Source organism: Chaetura pelagica, unplaced genomic scaffold, assembly GCF_000747805.2.
Source record: "Chaetura pelagica isolate M959 unplaced genomic scaffold, ChaPel_1.0 scaffold219, whole genome shotgun sequence".
Taxonomy (NCBI): domain Eukaryota; kingdom Metazoa; phylum Chordata; class Aves; order Apodiformes; family Apodidae; genus Chaetura; species Chaetura pelagica.
This window is the reverse complement of record NW_009954552.1, coordinates 3,361,077-3,380,608: the sequence shown is the minus strand read 5'-3', so window position 1 is coordinate 3,380,608 and position 19,532 is coordinate 3,361,077. Positions and strand designations below refer to the sequence as shown.

The 19,532-nt window shown below is 37.9% G+C and overlaps 1 protein-coding gene across 1 annotated transcript in view; it reads left to right on the top strand.

Annotated features, from left to right (window-relative positions):
- Positions 1-19,532, top strand: part of TRIO (trio Rho guanine nucleotide exchange factor) — a 180,804-nt gene that overhangs the window by 79,934 nt on the left and 81,338 nt on the right. Inside the window, exons 19-28 of the mRNA XM_010005090.1 lie at positions 4,578-4,693; positions 7,897-8,019; positions 9,913-10,107; positions 10,219-10,334; positions 10,871-10,937; positions 11,706-11,815; positions 12,876-12,945; positions 13,413-13,502; positions 15,339-15,431; positions 17,554-17,665. Of these exons, the coding sequence (XP_010003392.1) occupies positions 4,578-4,693; positions 7,897-8,019; positions 9,913-10,107; positions 10,219-10,334; positions 10,871-10,937; positions 11,706-11,815; positions 12,876-12,945; positions 13,413-13,502; positions 15,339-15,431; positions 17,554-17,665 (1,092 nt within the window). The remainder of the gene's footprint in view (positions 1-4,577; positions 4,694-7,896; positions 8,020-9,912; positions 10,108-10,218; positions 10,335-10,870; positions 10,938-11,705; positions 11,816-12,875; positions 12,946-13,412; positions 13,503-15,338; positions 15,432-17,553; positions 17,666-19,532) is intronic.

Sequence of the window (19,532 nt, the reverse complement as noted above, 5' to 3'; positions counted from 1 at the left end):
CCTTCTTCCGGGGGAGGAAGAAGCAGCAGGAACCCCCAGCCTGTGAACTGACTCCAAACCCCATCCCCTGTCCCCCTGTGCCGCTGGGGGGAAGGAGGAAGAGAAACCGGGAACAAAGGGATTTGGGCCCGGGAAGAAGGGAGGGGTGGGGGAACATACGCAAGCCCTGCTCTGTGTGTTGTCTGTGTCCTGTGGGTGTTTGATTAGTGTGAAATTAAATTATTATTTTTTTCCCCAAGTTGAGTCTGTTTTACCCAGGACCTTAATCAGTGAACAACCCTCCTTGTCCTTTTTCTCAACCTATAAGATTCTAGTTGGCCTTCAGTGTGTGTATGTGGGGGGGAGAGTTGAGTGAGTGGCCACGTGGCTGGTTCTTTGTTGTAGTGTTAGACCCAAACCACAACAGTGGTCCATCCATCACGTCCATGTCTCTCCAATTTATAGACCAGGATATCATGCAGGACAGTGTCAAATGCTTTGCACAAGTCCAAGTAGATTATATCAGTTGGTCTACCCTTATCCACCAACTCTGTAACCCTGTCATAGAAGGCCACCAAATTTGTCAGGCATGATTTCCCCTTAGTGAAGCCATGTTGGCTATTACCAATTACCTTATTTTCCATGTGCCTTAGCATGTTTTCCAAGAGAATCTGCTCCATGATCGTACTGGGCACAGAGATGAGACTGACTGGCCTGTAGTTCCCCAGGTCTTTTTTTTTTTTTTTTTTTTTCCTTTTTAAAACTGGGGTTTACTTTTCCCATTCTACAGTCAGTGAGAACTTCACCAGACTGCCATGACTTCTCACATAGGATGTACAGTGGCTTAGCAGCTTCATCCACCAACAGTTCCCTCAGGGCCTGTGGATGCATCACATCAGGTCCTGTCGACACGTGCACTTTCAAGTCCCTCAGATGGTCTCAGACCTGATCTACCCCTACCGTGGGTAGTTGTTCATTCTCCTAGTCCCTGCCTTTGCCTGCTATGACTTGGATGGTGTGGGTTGAGCCCTTGTCAGTGAAGACTGAGGCAAAATATCTGTTGAGTACCTCAGCCTCCTCTGTATCTTGGGTAACGAGGTCTCCTGTTGCCTTCTGGATAGGGCCCACATTTTCCATAGTCTTCTTTTTATCACTGCCGTAGCTGTAGAAGCTTTTCATGTTGCCTTTGAAAGCCTGTATACTTCCATTCCAACATTCCAGTCATAGGAGTCATCCCACCATGTCTCCATGATGCCAGTAAGATCACAGTCCTGCAGGCACATGCACATCTCTAACTCCTCTTGTTTATTCTCTGTGCTGTGTGTGTTTGCATAGTGGCATTTAAGTTGGACCCCCAATGAAGTTGACTCATTGGCTGAAGTGGCTGGAATTAATTTGATACATATCTCTGGTGCTTCCCTGTTGGCTTCTGATACCTCAGGAGCCCCAGCCTCATCTTTGTAAGATTTCAAGTGTGCTGCAATGTATCCAACACATCTCCTGTTAACGTCCTGTTAACATCTAATGCCAACAAGGCTGTTGCTGTGTAGGAATCATCATCCAAAAAAACGAAATTGTGGTGATAACAACAGCCATGTAAGCCATGTAGTAATAGACTGGGTCTGTCTGTGTCTTCTAATGTCACTGCCCACAGCTGGATGGAGAGAGGACAAAAGCTGTGCCCCAGCTTCCTTCACCAAATATCCCAAGGCCCAGAAGTCTCATTTGATCACTCCTGGACTGTGCATTGCAGTGTCATCACCACCCACATGGAAGATCAGTAGTGGGTAGTAGTCTGAGGACCCAACCACACTAGGAAGTTTTCTAGTGGTGTCTTTAACCCAGGCTCTAGGGAGAAAGCAGATTTTCCTATGCTGAGGAGTTTACTCAGCATATTGAACCCTCTGTTCCCTTTAGAAGGGAATCACCTACAGTTACAACTCATCTTCTTTTCCTGGTGGAGGTGGTCGTGATACGAGGCGTAGGCCTTGAGTAACACTGGCATTTCTGCAGAACTGCTGAACATTTTTCAAAAGCCTTATTCACTGAAATACTTGATCTTTATTTCCAGTTGCAAATTATGGTATCTAGAAAAGCAATGTCTTAGTCTAGGCAGTTTAGCTAAGCACATACTTCATGGAAAATAGGAATCAATGGTACTGAACTCAGAGAGATGTCCTCTTCTGTCCCTCCATACCAGTTTAAATAATTTCCTTGACCTGCAGTTAAGAGCATTCAAATAATGTATCAGATGCTGTGCCAAAACTGAATTTCAGTTGAGAGTTGTGGCCTGAAATGGCTGCAGCAGGTAGATTCAGTTGGTGGCAACTGCTGTAAGCTCAGAAGCAGAGCATCTTTTCCTTTGCTTCTGCTGCTGATTTCATGTGCTGCTTTACCTATCTGTGCTGGGTAGGATATGACTGAACATAGTCAGTGCAGGCACTTGTCTAGTGGTTCTTATATTTTTAGATAGGTTGACATAGAGCACAGGATGCATAGAGACAGCTGAAAGCTCTCCAAGCCTGATAGAGCCTGGAGAATAACAGAAAGTTCAGGATCCTGTTTGGTATCCTAACGGATGTTAGAGTCAGAGAAAATAAGAACATGGACTGTAGCTGAGAAGGCTTGACATAGAGCTCCTCATCCCAAACTAATATTAAATGTTCTATATGTTTAGATTATGAACATTAAGTGTTCATAAATGTTGATGTTCTATAACTTCCTTTGAGTATTTTATGGAATATTTTTTCTTTTCCTTGTCAGTCCAAGAAACTAATGGCAACAACACTAATGGTGCCCAGCCAAATGTCTCTCACTGACTAGCCATCTGTATCGTGTCCTGACAGAACAAATGTTCCAAATGAGCTAAATTCACCTTTCTTGCTCTTTTGTCAGAACTGCTTCACTGATACCTTATCAAGATGTCTCTTTTTAATATGGTGTGTGTAGTTGGGTGTATTGCATGGCATAATGATAGTGTGTCCCCCTCCTGAAATCTGGCATATCTTCTGAGCAAGGGTTTTGGAGGTAATGTAAGGCAGAAATAAAACTGAGAAAACAAAAAGGTGAGGCTCATAGCAGATCAGATCATGGCTTGGCCAAGGGACAGATCATTTGAGCCATATTTGAGGATAGCCTGCCCAGCAAGAAGAAAACCTTGGCTGCAGTTAACAGATTCCAACCAAAATCTAGTCCTGGGTGATCTCAACACTTCATGGCAAGGGAATACAGTGCTTCCAAGCATGAGAATATTGGCAGTGTTGCAGACTGGTTTCATAATCCTTGGGTAGGCTGTGACAAGTAGTTGTAATTGTTCCCAGATCACTGCTGGATTGTTTCCCCATCAGACTGCCTTTAATTGAGCTTCTCTGTCAAACTGTTTCTTGGAGGTGTTGGCTTTTGGTATCTAAGGCATGGTGGACCCACACAAGTGGGGCAGGGGAATGCAGAGGCATTAAGAAGCCTGTACCTGAGACCCTCCATTCACAATTGTGGAAGTAGCCACCTCTAGGTATAAGTAGAAAAGCAAGAGCATTATTATGAAGAATGAGACTTCTTTGGTGGTCACCACACATTGGGTGTCCTCATTTCCCTGTATTTCAGATTGTCACCTGGGTTTGCAGTAGATGTAAAGTCTGGTAGGGCAGCTGCTGTGGAAGAAGCAGTGAGTAAAGTGAGCTTCACAAGAAGCTACTAGGATTTCTTTGTTTGAAGGGAAAAGCAGAGTTCAGATTAAATATTCTGCATATTGTAAGCAGAAGGTCTTTGCCATCCATGAAGAATTTATAAGCCAGACGTGGAATTGCAGTTTAATGGTGGAATTTGGATGTGACTTCTCAATGGCAGGCAGTTTCTGATATTGAGAAATGGAATAACAAATAACGTAACTGTTTGATTACCTGGATATTCTCTCAAGGCTAAATGAACACTCATATTTGAACAAATCAGCTTACTCAGTTATACTGCTGCTGGTTTTGATTTTATTTTTTTGAAGGAAAATTGCAAACTTAGGAATTTTTTTTATTTTTTTATTACTTGGGTTTCTGTACATTTAGTATCTGCTTATGTTACATTTTTTCTTGTAGTAACCTATGTATTTGTCCATGTGTATTAAATTGTTAAAAGTATTTTATAGATATATTGGTATATTTAGAATATACTGGTATATTTAGAAAGCTTATTTTTTATTTTTATTAACATGAGATGTTTAGCATGTTGTTATTACTTGTACATGCTCATTCTTCCTGCAGAAACCCCATCAATAAACATCTTTATCAGACTACGTTTTCAATTCTTCTATAAGCAGTGGCAGTACCTGCAGGAAAAATATGTGCGAGAAAAAAGGTCTCAGTAGTAACTTCTAATTGGATCTCTAGTTTCTTTACCCAATATTTCTGTAAATAATAATGAAAAAGCAACACTCTGTGTTTTGTGAGTATCAAGTAAAAGATAAAGAAAATAGGAAAAAGCAAATGAAGATGTAACAAAAAGATTGTGTATTGCAGATTCTACAATATTAAGTACTTTATTCTGCTGATTTTAATGTGATATTTCAAAATTGGTTGTAACGTCTGTTGAAACTATTTTCATTTTTTCAGATATCTTGAATGAACTCTTCCAGAGGGAGAACCGTGTGCTGCATTATTGGACCATGCGTAAAAGACGTCTTGATCAATGCCAACAGTACGTGGTGTTTGAAAGAAGTGCCAAACAGGTGAGGGTTTTTATCCTCTTCAGTGTGGTTAAGGTTTGACCTACACTGACTTGTCCTATAATAAGAAATTTGCCGTTGACTTTAGCAATGGCTGAAAAGATCAATACTGAAATAGAAACTAAGTGATCCTTTGACACAAAACAGCTAAATCTGTTGAGACAGGGTGTCTTTACTGATGTAACTTAAAGGCAGTGTTTTGCTTCTGCCAGCTTTATCTGGTACTGGTGAATCTCATTTCTGCAAACTTGTGCTAGACAAATTGTTACACTTATTAATGTTTACACCTACACCTAATTACCTACCTAAAATAACAGGCAGCAACATTTTTCTCAGATGTTGGGGGAAAACCATCTAATTAAATTGATTGACACTTCTGAAAAACTGACAAGTTGGATAACTCCTTAATAATAATTGAATGACTTTGGAAAGTTTTTGCAATTCTCTGTGTACTTGGTTTCATGGTTTCTTGCATGATAGATCCACCTCTTTGTATTTTGTTGAACTTGTCAGTCTGGAATGAAGTATTAAATAACTACCACACACACAAAATAATCACCTCCACTGATCAAAACACAAGCCATAAAAATAAGTAGGTGTTTACAAGGCAGAATTAGTAAATTAGTAACAGGAATGACCTGCAATGGGTTTTTACTACTTTTTAAAAAAAAAACTGGATATAGGACAAAGAAAGGAAGCAATCTGTTCCTGTTCTGCAGAGAAGGACACAGTGCCCATACCGTGAAATACAGTTAGATATACTTCAAAAGGCTGACTGACAATCCTGATTTTTTTCTTTCTTTCTGACAACCAGTGTAGACAGAGGCTTAAGTATTAGTGCTCTGTTTTGATCGCTTGAAAGATTTCTCAAGTCTGTCTTCCGTGCTTTCACAAATAAAGTAACGCAAGATAAATCCTGGAGTCTTGGAGTGAAGTTAATGATGAATACCTCTTAAAAAAAACAACACTCCTTCATACTCCACCCCCTCCACTTTCCAATAACCTTAACTTCAACCTCTGTCAAACACATGACCTACTTGCTTTTGTACAGAGATTACTGACTAACAGTCAAACACTGCAGATAAAGATCTGTCAGCATTTTTTATTGTAAATCCCATGTTTCAGCTATCACCAGTTCAGTCACTATTGCAACTCCACACTGATTAGCTAGAAAATTGAAATGATGCTGTATTCATTTAGATTTTTGTTTGCAAGTTGGAAGAAGCCATTCTTTGTGCTTTCAGAACTTGGTACCCTGCGATGGGAACAGGTACTGCAGTAGTTTGCAAGGCAAATGGTAGACTCTCAAATCTTTCCACAGTTAAGGACTGAACTGGTGACTAACTTGATTTTTCCAGTTCTTGTATGGTTATATGTGTCTCCAACATACAATCCTGATTTTCACATGAACGACGAGCTGGTCTACACTGGTCTACATGTAGATTCCTACGGTTTAGTAGGAATCAACATGGAGATGAACTTTGGGTAGTGGCTCTAGAGAGCAGCCAGAATGTTATAAAAAGGCAGCTCTTGGCAGGGGGAAATGTTGTTTTGTTTGTCATTCATTCCAACCTTGTGTAATAAATCCACCAAAAACGGTGGAGGTTAAAAAGTTAAAAGCAAGAAGTTTCAAAATAAATATTGTTTGTACTATCAGCAACAGTCATGCTGCCTGTTGATTTAAGTCCTCGCTTGCAAAGACTGACATTGGAATGGGAAAGGGCATTTTAAAGTTGCTTGGTTGAAATTCCCATTGTCATGACACTAATCCAAGAGTTGTTGGTTTCTTTCCATCAGCAGCACTTGAAAAGTACAGGCTCATCTCATCAGGCTTCTCTCTGCACTAGTATGTGATTTGATAAATGGCATCCTAGCATTCACATTCAGTGTTAAATTCTGAAGGTTTTCTACTCACTTCGTTTTTTGTACCCAGAGGCAAAAGCAAGTCCTAAGTGGAAAAAGAGAATAAAAGTTTTTTCAGTCACAGCCTTTGTGAGCTTAAATTCCTGGTGGAATTAAAACCCAGAAGATGCTTTTTCTGAGTTAGTGTAAGGTTATGCTCTTGAAAAAATACCTGTGTACTGTCTACCAAGATAAAACTTCTCCTGTTCTTCAATAAATAAAAGGGTAAACTGAAGGTATGAGAGATAAAAGGAGGAATGAGAACCCACTAGCCATCTTTTTCTTTTGTTTTATTAATTTTTTATCTAGTGCTTTATGTATTTACTGAAGGCACAGAAGATACATATGGATTTAGTAGCAAGACAGTTCTAAGGAAGCTACTTTAAAATCTTTGAACATCTGATACTGGCTTGTCAGATCCAAGAAGTTTCTACAGTCATGTGCCTCTGCATACTGCTGTGCTAGCAGAACAATTTGATAATGTCACTCCTCAGCTACATTTATTTTATTTTTACTGTTATGCAGCAGTTTGAGAGGACTGTCTTGTAGCCAGGGTAGGATTCCACACAACCACTGAGTTATACTTAAAGGGCAGCAAATATTAATGTGGATAGAACACAGATAATAGTATGATCATTGTGGTTCATAATACTGAGAGAGTAGGGTGTTAGGATGTGGAATTTTAGTCTACAGTTCTTAGTTCTTGTCTTTTACTACCTATACGTATATTAATTGGTCTAACTGATACATATCACCATTTTGCAGGTTTAATTTCTAGGAGTGCATGTAGCTACAGACCATACTTTGTGAGGTGGAAATGCTCATCTGCTAAAGAGTTGTAATGATAGTTGAATCTTACAGGCTTGGAAAGTTTAGCCTACACATTTGCCAGTCTTACGTACATTTTGATAATTTGGAAAATGCATATTTCTAAGTACAGCTGTCCTGTGTTACACCAAAAAAGTTATTTGTGCTCAACTGGAAAGTATACTAACAAAAGTGTAGACACAGTCAGTTAGAACCTTTAATGATGGGCTGCTATAGTCCTGTAGTACATGAATACATGAAGTATTCAGATTGTGTTAGTTGTTTTTCTCAATCCTTTAAGCATTGCTTCATAGAGTAAGTGAATAATTTCAGACGAACAAACTGATACTGTAGAGGTGTTAGTCAATTGCCATGAGTGACATTGAGTAAAATTTACCTTTGGCAAATTTGTGTTGTGAAATACTGATTACAGATGGTTTCTATTGGCAAAAGTATGTTGTCTTCTCTTACTTTTTCTACATTATTGTGTTTTTTAGGCTTTGGAATGGATTCATGACAATGGAGAGTTTTATTTATCTACACATACTTCCACTGGCTCCAGTATCCAGCACACTCAAGAGCTGCTAAAAGAACATGAAGAGTTTCAGATAACAGCAAAGGTACAATAAATACATAAAATTATATTAGATGTAAAAAAAATCCAAATAACCCAAACTCATCCTGTGTGTGTGTGTGTTTGTGTCCCAAGAACCCCAAGGATGTGTCCACCAAGATTTGTTTACTTGCAGTGGTGTTCTCTCTTTATTTCTATTGGGAACAGAATAAACCAAAAGATAATCAGAAGTTAATCACTGTTAGTGGAGTTCCATCAGCCCTATGGGCTGTTGATTCCTTACAACAGAATTGTAGTGAGATAGCATAAAAGTATAAAACCTACAAACATTGCAGGGCCTTTGATTTCCACTTTTCTATTTTCATGTCTGTGTTTTACTTTGTGTTCATCTAGGATACAAAATACAACAAGGCATTATTATTCAACTGTGATTTAATTAGAAGATAGTAGAACAGTAAAAGCCTTACTGCTTAGGTTACTCATTTTTTTAAAGTAGTTTGTTTCTGTTGCAACTTTTTGAGCTGTGGCAGTACTACATTATTTTACATTTCTGTGGGCCTATACAGAGATGCAGATGAAACTCATAAGGCTTAACAGTTCTCTTGTGAAAGACAGGCAACTAGTGCATGAATGAAGTACTTGAGCTTATGTAGCCTTGTCTGTGTTTCATTTTGTCACCTGTTCAAACCATCACCCTTCCATCCTCTCAGCTCTCCAGTATTCACAGGGAAATAATAGAGCCCAAGAAAGTAAGCAAGTGTTCATTTGTCTGAAGGACCACCTCAGAAGAGAAGAGACTCGGATATGGAGTCAGTTGTGAGACTTGTGGGAAGGGAGAAAAGAGAATCCAGAAAGGACAGAGATCACTTTTGCTTTTTAAACTTGGATTTTCTTCCTTCTGAGTTTTGCTCCAGCCTTTATTTTGCTGGATGCCTTCCAGCATGTAGAGCACCACTGCCCCCCGTTTCCTCTGTCAGCCAGCAGATGACGTGGGTGCCTGTTCTAAAAGGATGTTGTTAATGCCACTCCCTTGGCATTTTGTTACCTGTTGAGAGGATGTATTAGCCCTTGCTAACTCTACAGTGAAAAGAAATGCTCAGACCAGGGAGCATTAGGAAGGAAGAAGAATTAAAAAGAATAAAGAAAGGACAAACACTGTCGATTTTCCCAATGACACAAAAAAGTCAACTTATTGACTGTTTTGCTTAACTCCCTGTTACCAGGGACCCTGACAGTACACTTTACTCTGATACAGTATCAGGGAGGGAGAGAGGTGGAGGTATAAATTAATCTATTGTGGATGATTTATGTGACAGGAAGTGCATTGTCTTAAAGCAGTTTCTTAATTGGGAAGAGCACTTAGGTACAGATTTGGTGGCAGCTACTTCTCTTAGTTTCTTCCAAACAACTGTTTGACAACAAAACATAGTATAAAAAAGGTCTGAAGAATATAGTCTTAATCTGTTAAGGTGTAAAGCATATAACAAGTATTATCTCCACCTCAGCATTTCAGTGATGTATAAAGGAGGTAGATTCTTGAGATTGTGGGCCAGGTCCAATACCAGTGCTTCAGTGGTAATGAACAAATATCCTGTTTGGCATCAAAAACCTTTTGTATTGCTGCAAGTAGAATACCCATGCTCTGAAAAGCTTGCCTAGCAGAATCTAATCACTGGGTTAGGTGTAGAGCACATTTTTTAAAGAAAAATTAACAACTGGCTTCTAGTCATGTAATAGTAAAACCCAAGAAAACCTATGTTCATCTTGTGCTATTTTTATTAAGAAAGAGGTATCTGTTTAAAGGAGTTTTGGGAGGAGAGAGGAGGCAGCTAGCTCCTTTGATGGCTTCTCCAACTACACTTAGTAGCAGGTTAAGCAAAATTACCACCCTCACTACAGGTAGAGCTAGTAACTGTTCAATATTTTCCTGTTTTCACAGCAAACCAAAGAGAGGGTGAAGTTGTTGATACAGCTGGCTGATGGCTTTTGTGAAAAAGGGCATGCTCATGCAACAGAGATTAAAAAATGTGTCACAGCAGTGGATAAGAGGTACAGAGACTTTTCCCTGCGCATGGAGAAATACAGGACCTCTTTAGAGAAAGCTCTGGGTATTTCCTCTGATTCCAATAAATCGGTAAGAGAAACTAGTGTGTGATGACGGACAAATAAGCTTTGCTTGCATTTAATTTAGCTATCATTTTCTCCTGTTTCCTTGCTTAATCAATTCTTCCTTTATTTAATAAAGAGCAAAAGCTTGCAGCTTGATATAATCCCAGCCAGTGTCCCTGGGTCAGAGGTGAAACTGCGAGATGCTGCTCATGAGCTTAATGAAGAAAAACGAAAGTCTGCCCGCAGGAAAGAGTAAGAAATTTATTCATTTATGATCAATGAGAATGCATAAATCAGTCCTGATGACGAAACAACTGTCATGGATTGTCTGGCACCTTAGAAATTGGATAAATGATAAAAATAGCCAGATATTTCTCAATAGCTCCTATTGATATTTATTCATGTGTGATCTCTCAGATTATTCTACCATGTTAGAAGCTTATACTTTCAAAACTATGTCAGACTTCTTTTAACATGCTTTTTTATTTTTAGAAAAAATGTTAAATGTGTAAGGGGAGGAGGGAAGACAACAGTTAAATGACTGTAGCAAGTGGAAAGCAGTTGAGAGAAAAAAATCCATCTTCTTCCCTATTTCTTTTTGCATTGGTTAGTAGTGGAGGGATATTACCTCATGTTTCCTTCATCTCTTGTCTCTCTTCACATTTCAGTTCTCTTATTTTTCTTGCAGCAGTGCAAAGCTAATGAGGAGAAAGATATATTCTCATTATTATGCATTCATAATGATCTAACAGAATGAGATTTGATTATTCTTTCTATTGTCACCCAAGGTTCATTATGGCTGAGCTAATTCAGACAGAAAAGGCTTACGTAAGAGACCTCCGGGAATGCATGGATGTAAGTTCTCTTTTTTTCACTAATCTTTGAAGACAGGATTCAATCCATGGCTTTCTTTCTAGCTTTAACAGCCAAGCATTATTGGTTTGCAGTCGTAGGACCAAATTAAGCATCTTTTGTGCTACTAAGAAAAAATTCAGAATTACGTCTGGTAACAGTAACTTCGGAAATCATCGTGTATGTTTTGCTCTTGTCAGTACTGAATTTCGCCATTTGTTCTTTCCCCAGTACATAAACGTGTAGGGTTTTTTTGTTGTAGAGAGGGGAGGGAGAAAGGAGGGGTTTACTTTATTTGCTTTGCTAGCAATAGAGGAGAGCTTGTGTTAATTCTCTTATTATCTGTATCACATGTTCTGCTACTAGCTTGCTTTTTGAATAGAAATTCAGAGAGATTCCATGGAAAAGTGCCCAGTAATTGTTATGCTGAAGCAAGTAATGTTCAGTGTTAGCTGTTGCACGCAGCATGAACTTCTGGATTGCAGACGTGACCTTGATAAGTAATATCCTGAAGCATTAGAGGTTGTCAAGAATACTATGCATTTTAAATTATGATGTCTCGGGGACTATGTTAAGTTGTCAGTTTTAAAACTTGGATTTTACTGTCAAAATCACGAGGTGTATTTGACACAACAGGTACTGTCACAGTTGGAGATGATGATGCTGCGTGATCTTTCCCTGATTTCACTCCAGGAGTGCATGCTTACAGATACCTGTGTGCTTCTGTTCAGTTTGTCATGACTCTTTACGAATCTTTTTTCTTCTGGTCAGACATATCTGTGGGAAATGACAAGTGGAGTCGAGGAGATCCCACCTGGTATTGTAAACAAAGAACACATTATCTTTGGAAACATGCAGGAAATCTATGAGTTCCACAATAAGTGAGTGACTTATCTTCCATTTCCATATTACTGCGAAATCCAAATGATGACAAGAGGGATTTCCTAACAAAAATATTGTGCATATGAATAATGGACATTTTTCCATTAAAAAATCTAGAGTTCTTGCATTGCTAAATTGTTTCAGTTTTTGCTTTTTACAGCTAAGTAGGTACACCATTAGAAACTGTCTTTTTCAGTCTTGAGCATCTTTCAGTTTTTAAGAACTTTTTTGGATATGTTAAAATTTTGCTCTGGGTTTTCGAGCTGTCCTAAAGAGACAGAAACCACTGAATTCCTGAATTCACTAGCATACAGGTATAGCACAGACATCAATTTAATACTCCATCATTCCTTTGGAATCCTCACTCCTGATTTCCGAGTATGACTGCTAGTTAGAAAGTGTCGGGCTCCCTTCTCTTCCTTAGTTCTTTGAAGATTCTGTGGAGATACCCCATAATAGTTACATTTATTTGAGGACAGAGCATGGAAGAGGTTTATACATCAAGTTTCTTCTGAGTGGAATGGTTCCTAAGCAGACGTCTGTACCAGGAGTCTTGCTCTGAATCTTCTGGTTTTAAGTCATTGGCATTTGTATTGGGTAATGATTCTTTTGAGCACTAAAAGATAGCTAGCATATTCCAGAACCTGATTTTATAGCCCTTTGTATACTTTTTGTTAACTTACACATCCAAAGAGCAAGGCTCCTTTTTCTCTTGAGATGAAGGCTAAACTTTTCTTGAAACTGAAACAGCAGGAAATCTTCCTGATGGAGAACAGCAGCAGTTATTATTTTTTTGTGTACTCTTATGTATTAACTGCGTGTCTGCTGGATTAATTTCTGATTTTCACATCAGAATTTCTATTGAATTACATTTTATATTAGTTTTGTTATTACACATTTTTATCCATTCCAGTTATCCTAATTTCTTTAACTCATGCTATTGGTATGAATTACAGCAAGTTTTCTAATTGCTTTTTCTCACAGACAATAGATGAATATCAGCTGCTCTGATGGAAGTGTTTCATGTGTCTTACACTTTTGTTTCTTTTCTACCCATAGCATATTCCTCAAGGAGCTAGAAAAATATGAACAGTTACCAGAAGATGTTGGACACTGCTTTGTTACTTGGGTAATGAAATCGGCCTTAGGTTTAGAAGTAACAAGGGAGATAGGAAGCATGAAGGGATGGATTCTTGCTCTCTGGTCCCTTTTTAATTTGTAAAATTTGTAAAAGTATGTATTTTAGTAAATTTAGTAAATTTTAATAAAAATGTATGCATCTCTAACTGGGAAAAAAAATATTGAAGACACTGCTGTCAAATGCCAGTGCTTAACTGCTCTTGAAGATTTTGCAAATTGCCTAAACCTGTATTCAGGTTTGGTTTGGTATCTTTGTCTTACAAATGAATAATCAACTTCTTCATACTTTTTTTTTTTGGTCTTAATTGCCTGATATATTTTCTTACACTGCCAGTTTGAATGCGAAAATAAATGTGTATAGTTTAATTTTTGAAGAGAGAAGATAAACTCTATTAAAACAGTGTAAAAACTTCTTGCTCTTTGATAACCTGTGTAAATTTGCTTTTTGTTCTGCAGGCAGACAAATTCCAAATGTACGTTACATACTGTAAAAACAAGCCAGATTCTACCCAGCTGATACTAGAACATGCAGGAGCATACTTTGATGTAAGTACTTTGTGTCCACATTTGAATCATATACTTGCAGTTACGCTGAGTGCCTAATTTCTTAAGAAAATGAAAGTTTCCTGCTACTAATGCTGCAATTTAGGGTCACCTTAGGAAGATCGATCTGATATCTCTCATGGTTAACTTATATTGCTCAGTTGGTCACATAAAGCTGTCAAATCAAATATAAAGAGTTGCTGTCACAGATCAGAGCAGTTCAGAACTGGAAGTAAATTCTGGTGGCAATAACTGAGACATGAATCTTCAGCTCTCACAAACACATTCTGTAAATACTAGCATCTTGAGGTGCTTAGTTTGCATTGTATGTAATAAAGATGGAAATCTTTGTTAAATTTTTGGAGCACCTTTACATTGTAATTGTATATTCAGTGAACTGCACCTTGCTTATTCTGTCCCAATGTTACTTTGTGTAATACTCTGCTTAAGAAAGGACCAAAATGTAGCAGCTGTTAGAGGTTTTAGGGTGGAATTTTGGCCACACTAAATGAGTTTTGGTTGAACGTGTATTTACAGATGCTTCAGTTAGAGTGTTTTTGTTTCCTTCTCCACTGTGTTAAGCCACAAGCTTTGTAGTGATGCCACAAATTTTTTTAGAGTTGTCTGTAGAAGTAGATGGAAGGACATAATAGGAAACAAACACAAAAAAGTCTCTGAAGTTCTTGGGACTAATTTCAAAAGCCTGTCACTGAGGTGGGGATTCTAAACATTTGTAAGAAACAGCCTTTCTGTGAAGCCTCTGTTAAGTTTTCAGTGATTGAAGAAGAACAGGTAAGTTAAAGGAAATCAGGCAGATACGACAAAAACACTAAAAGAAAAATTTAGTAAATACTATTACAAAAAATAACAAAGAAAGAGTTCTGATAAAACGGTATTATAAATCAGTTCCTGCACCACCTCCAAAGGAGCATCCTTTGATTCTTCTGTTCTACCAGTGTATCTAGAGCTCTCCATCCCTTTTTAATCCACCTAAAGCGGATTAGAAGTATGAAGACCCAATTCTATGCACAGATAAATGCAGTATCTTCCCTTGTCTATCACTGACCGTGTGAAAATGTCACTTGTATCATACTTTTGGAAATTCTGATACTGTAATCATGGTTAGAAAGCACATAGCTCTGGCATGTAATTTACTCTTTGAAATTGTGGTTAAAATATATCTGATAACCTGACAAATGGCAAAGACTGGCCATGAAGTTCAACTGTGATCAGTACTTCAAATCTTTAATTATAATCTAATCTGTCTTCCTCCTTTAGCTTTGTGGAGCTCATTCTCTTGTTTGTTTGTTTGTTTGTTGTTTAAGTGGCTGTTTTCTTTTTAAGTATTTGGTAACTACTTCAGTTAGAAAATGTTACTTCTTGCTCCCCCTTGTGGGGGAAATGTTTTCTGTGGCTATTAACAGTTAAACTGGCAAGGGATGCTAAAAAACCTCCACCTCGGCCTTCATGTGGGTCATCGTCCTGGTTGTTCCCTGGAGCACGAAGTTTGATTAATTTTCTCTCTTGTGAATAACAAAATAAATGCCTTTGTTGTTGTTTTTTAAAAAGGCATTACCACATTCTCGATAACCTTAATTGATGCTGTTTGTATTTAGGTTTGTTGAAACACTTCACAGGTACCTTTAGAATTATTATTTTTTTTTACAAAGTGAGCTAGCAGATGCACAACATAACCATTTGCTGTGGCTAGAATATCTTGTCATCCTGTGTTTTTTTATTTCTCCTTGCTAACATAGAATATATAGTTCATATGTATTATTATTTAGGCCTCAATGCAGTCTATGTTTGAGTCCTCAAATTTTTGCATTTTTCATGTAGGAGATACAACAACGACACGGATTGGCCAACTCTATCTCCTCTTACCTTATCAAACCTGTCCAAAGGATAACAAAATACCAGCTTCTTTTAAAGGTCAGTATTAATTCAAAGTTCTTAATCTGATTCTGCTCTTCTTAAGAAGGCTAAGCCCTTGGTGAAATCAGGAGGGCTTTTTTACTCTGCAGTGTGAAGCTAAACAATCCTGGGCAGCCTCAGATATTGCTGTGGTATTTTTTTAGGAGACCACTGAAAATTAAAGAAGGCAGAAATAAGCAACTTTTTATCCAGATACCTCTCTGCTAATGTTTACTTAGAAAATATAATTTGCATTTCCAGAGTAAAAACGTAATTCACAGCCATATAGACCAGCACATTTTCATCATGGTTTTTGCAACAAATTTTGGCAAGCCATTAGCTATGGTTTTGATATATGTACTGTACATTATATAATTATGTATTTATATATTAAAAAGTATATTATAAAATATCAATTAAATAGGTAAATATCTATACACATACACTGAGTACCTGTAGAGCTGTTGCACAAACAGTTGTTGCTTGTGATGTTACCTGGAAATGTCAAGTAAAGAGTAGCTGTTAAAATAAACAAAATTTTGGAAAACCTGTAGTTAAAGCTTTCTCTCAGTGGACAGATGTCTTGTTGACTGAGCGGCAGTGTTCTTGAACTGTGTTGGGTCTCTGTTAGTTGACATTGCTTGTTTTGTAATAGCTGCCCATAAAAGCACTGTAGCTGATCTGTGTCTCCCCTTTCTACTCGAGAACTTCCATGGATGATTGTTTTTAAAATTTCTGAAAAACACTGCAGGCTATATCAGGTCAAGTTGGATGGAAGCAAGTCTGGCATTTTTAACTGAAACACACTGTCTGTTCTCCTCTTGCAAAAAGGTGCAACTAGATGAAGTTATAACTTACAGAAATACTCCAGGTTGTGCTGTTTCAGAAGTTTTGGGGTATTGATTTTCACAATTATTTTTTAAAAATGTAAATATGCCTTAGCTGCTACATATTTTAAGTGATGGGATAGATGAGTTTCACTAGTATTTGCAGAGCCAGATGTCTTTACTGCATAGTAAAATGGATTTGGTGACTGCTGGGTTCTTCTTCCTACCCCCACCCCTTCCTAAGAAGAGCAACATAAAACGTGAAAAGGTGGAGAGCCCAAAACTTGAATGATAGCTGAAACATTTTAGAGTTCTGGAAGTTCTGCTTATTTTTCTCAATGGTATTGAAGCTGCTCATCTTTTCTGCCTCCTGGGGGATATTTAGCTACACTCACTTTTTTGTGGAGTCGTAATGCAAAATTTAAGCATAATGATGCAGTTTTGCTGTGATGGTGATATTGGCACTCAAAATAGTGTAATGATGATAATTGTAGAAATCACCTGGCTTGCTTTCTACAAGGGAAAAGGAAATTTAACCCTGAGGGAGTGAATTAAGTGGACTCTTTGAATAATAGAAGGAATGTAATATACCCTCTAGGTTACGTAAGCTATGTTTTATCTTGATACTGTTCAAATGCTGAACGGATGTGAGGAAATTTGAGTATCAGCTCAGGCACAGTTATGTTAGTATCTGTGCAATGTTGAATGGGAAGGGAACTGCATCGCCTTAAATTCACTAAAAATTTTCAGTATATTCCATTCTGTAACTTGTGTCCATTAGTTAATGTGTGTTTGTATTCAAAAGTTTTGTCTGTAGGATGTTTTTTAATTGTGAGCACACAGAACAGAGTAATTCACTGAATACTTGAAAGAATGTAAATCCTCTTAGCAGCAGTAGTACAGAGTGAGTCTTTGGTGCAGTGGAGCAAAGCCTGACATGAGGGTGTGTCCTTTTGTGCTGTCCTGCTTTCCACCATCTTCTTGACTTGGCAGCTGTGTTCTGGGCCTTGATGTAGCACTGCACCTCATAGCTGTGCCTCTGATTATCTGAAAAAGCATTGTCCTTAATAAGAAATCTTTGAAAGTTACATTAACCAGATGATCTTGTTTAAATTAGAGGTGACTGACTAAAAGCTTGGGCTGATGATGATAAATACAAAGTATGCTGTCATGTCATTGGCAGAGTAAAAAGTTCAAAAAGATGCTTTGTGCCAAAAATGATTCTCCATTTGTTTGAAGTAGTATTTGGTTGTCTATTGTATTAGTGTAGAAAATCATAATAGAGTGTACTCATGTCTGCTCTCCTTTTGCAGGAGCTGCTAACGTGCTGTGAAGAAGGTAAAGGTGAGATTAAGGATGGCCTGGAGGTGATGCTTAGTGTGCCAAAGCGAGCCAATGATGCCATGCACCTCAGCATGCTGGAAGGTAGTATTCAAACTGGCTTTCCAGATCAGTTGTATGCTGTAGATTAACTTTGTTTAATAACTTTTTAGGTTATTACATGTTGAAAAGACTGGAAGAATGTGAACATTGTCTTATCCCTGTATTTTTATTCTATACGTATTTTATTTGGAAGTATATATTTAGAAAACTTTTTTAGGAAATTTAATTGTGTCAGAAAACTGGTACAACTTCGTTAATTTTTAAAATGTTCTTTCCTCCTGACTCATAGCACTGCCAATGCAGACTTGAAAAATATGTAGGGTAACACAGTTTTACATTACTTACCTGAAATGTAATAGGTGAATGGTCAGTTTCAGCTGCATTTTTCAACCAGTATCCTTGGCTTTTATATATGAGGAGTGTAAGTGTATTAGATGTGATTTTGCTGATTTATGTATCAAATAATCATCTCCAAGAAGTTTGTCATTTTTCACATCTGGTTGCCTCCTGTTCCATAACAGACTTATGCTTGAAATTAAATATATCGACATAAGCCAATTTAGGCTGAACCTTAGCCAGACCAGCACAGTCATGTTCATGGCACACAGTGGAGGTTGGGTGCAAGTGCTTCTATGTGCTTCAAACAACTTTCTGCCAAAATCTGTTTTGTAACTAGCATGTTATCATGTATGTTGGTGCCATCAATTAGCAATTAAATTACTAATAATACTGTTTTCTTTGTCATTTAAATTTTTTGAGATAAAAGCAGAGCCGCCTTACCTCGCACTTGCTGAATAAAGATTTATAGGTGCTTTTAGTCAATATTCCTCCTCTGTGCCTTCTAGTAGTACAATGGAGCCTATAATGGAATTTCCAGTATGGTGTAAGTTACTATAAAGTTTCCTCATGGTTTGTCATGTGATCCTCAGTCACATGAATGCTCAAAATCACCTTTCAATGTTTGTCAGTTTGCAGGATCAGTTCCAACTGCTTTGTTCACGAGATGGTATTAGTATAAATGCTGACTGGCATTGGTCATAATCTTTTAACATGGGGAATGTGACTTTGGAGAATATCCTCATCTTTTACATAAGTTGGTTTTATAACAAATGATGCATGTGTTGTTGAATCATCCCATGTTAGACAAATATAGTGAGTGAGCACATTTCCTCTTTATATCTCTGGAGGATTTTGAATGAACATCCTGCTGCAACTTGCCTTTGATGCTCCCCATACTCTTGCCCTGTTTAGAACAGTGAGAACTGCTGTTTTCTTGAGGAGGATGGTGCTCTTCTGTTCTGAGAATATTGGCAAGCAGAATCTGTTTTAAAATGCAGCTTAATACCACTCAGAAGAGTATGGTAGACTAATTTATGTTATCCTGCAATTCTAAAGGTGTGTATTAAACTGAGAGAGCATGGTACCACTACAATGGAAGTAAAATTGTTGATATTATCAATCTTCATTTTACATTATGTGTCAAGATAAGTAATCCAGCTGCTATTTCTTTATTGTGGATGAATGTTGGAGTGACTCAGTGGCAGGCTGATCATGTGGCAACAGCTCCAAGCTGCCATCTTTATTCATCCTCTATTGGAATATGTTTGCACGCTCATTGCATACGTAGTAGGGGAAGTGTGCCACCAGAAAAGGTGGCATTTGGGAGCTTGCTGATGTCAGAATAATGTGATGTTGCAGTGTCCTTGCAACTTGCTCACTTTCTACAGTGGCAGAAAGCTGATGGGAGAAATAATTTCCATCATGGAAGAGGTTACCAGAATACGACTTAGATCTGTCGTTTATTGGTGAAACATTACCAGAGGAGTTGATAAACTTATTTACAGTGGGTCTAAATTTAAACTTAGACGAGCTACAGTTACATTTAGTATATTGCAATCTTGAAATAAAG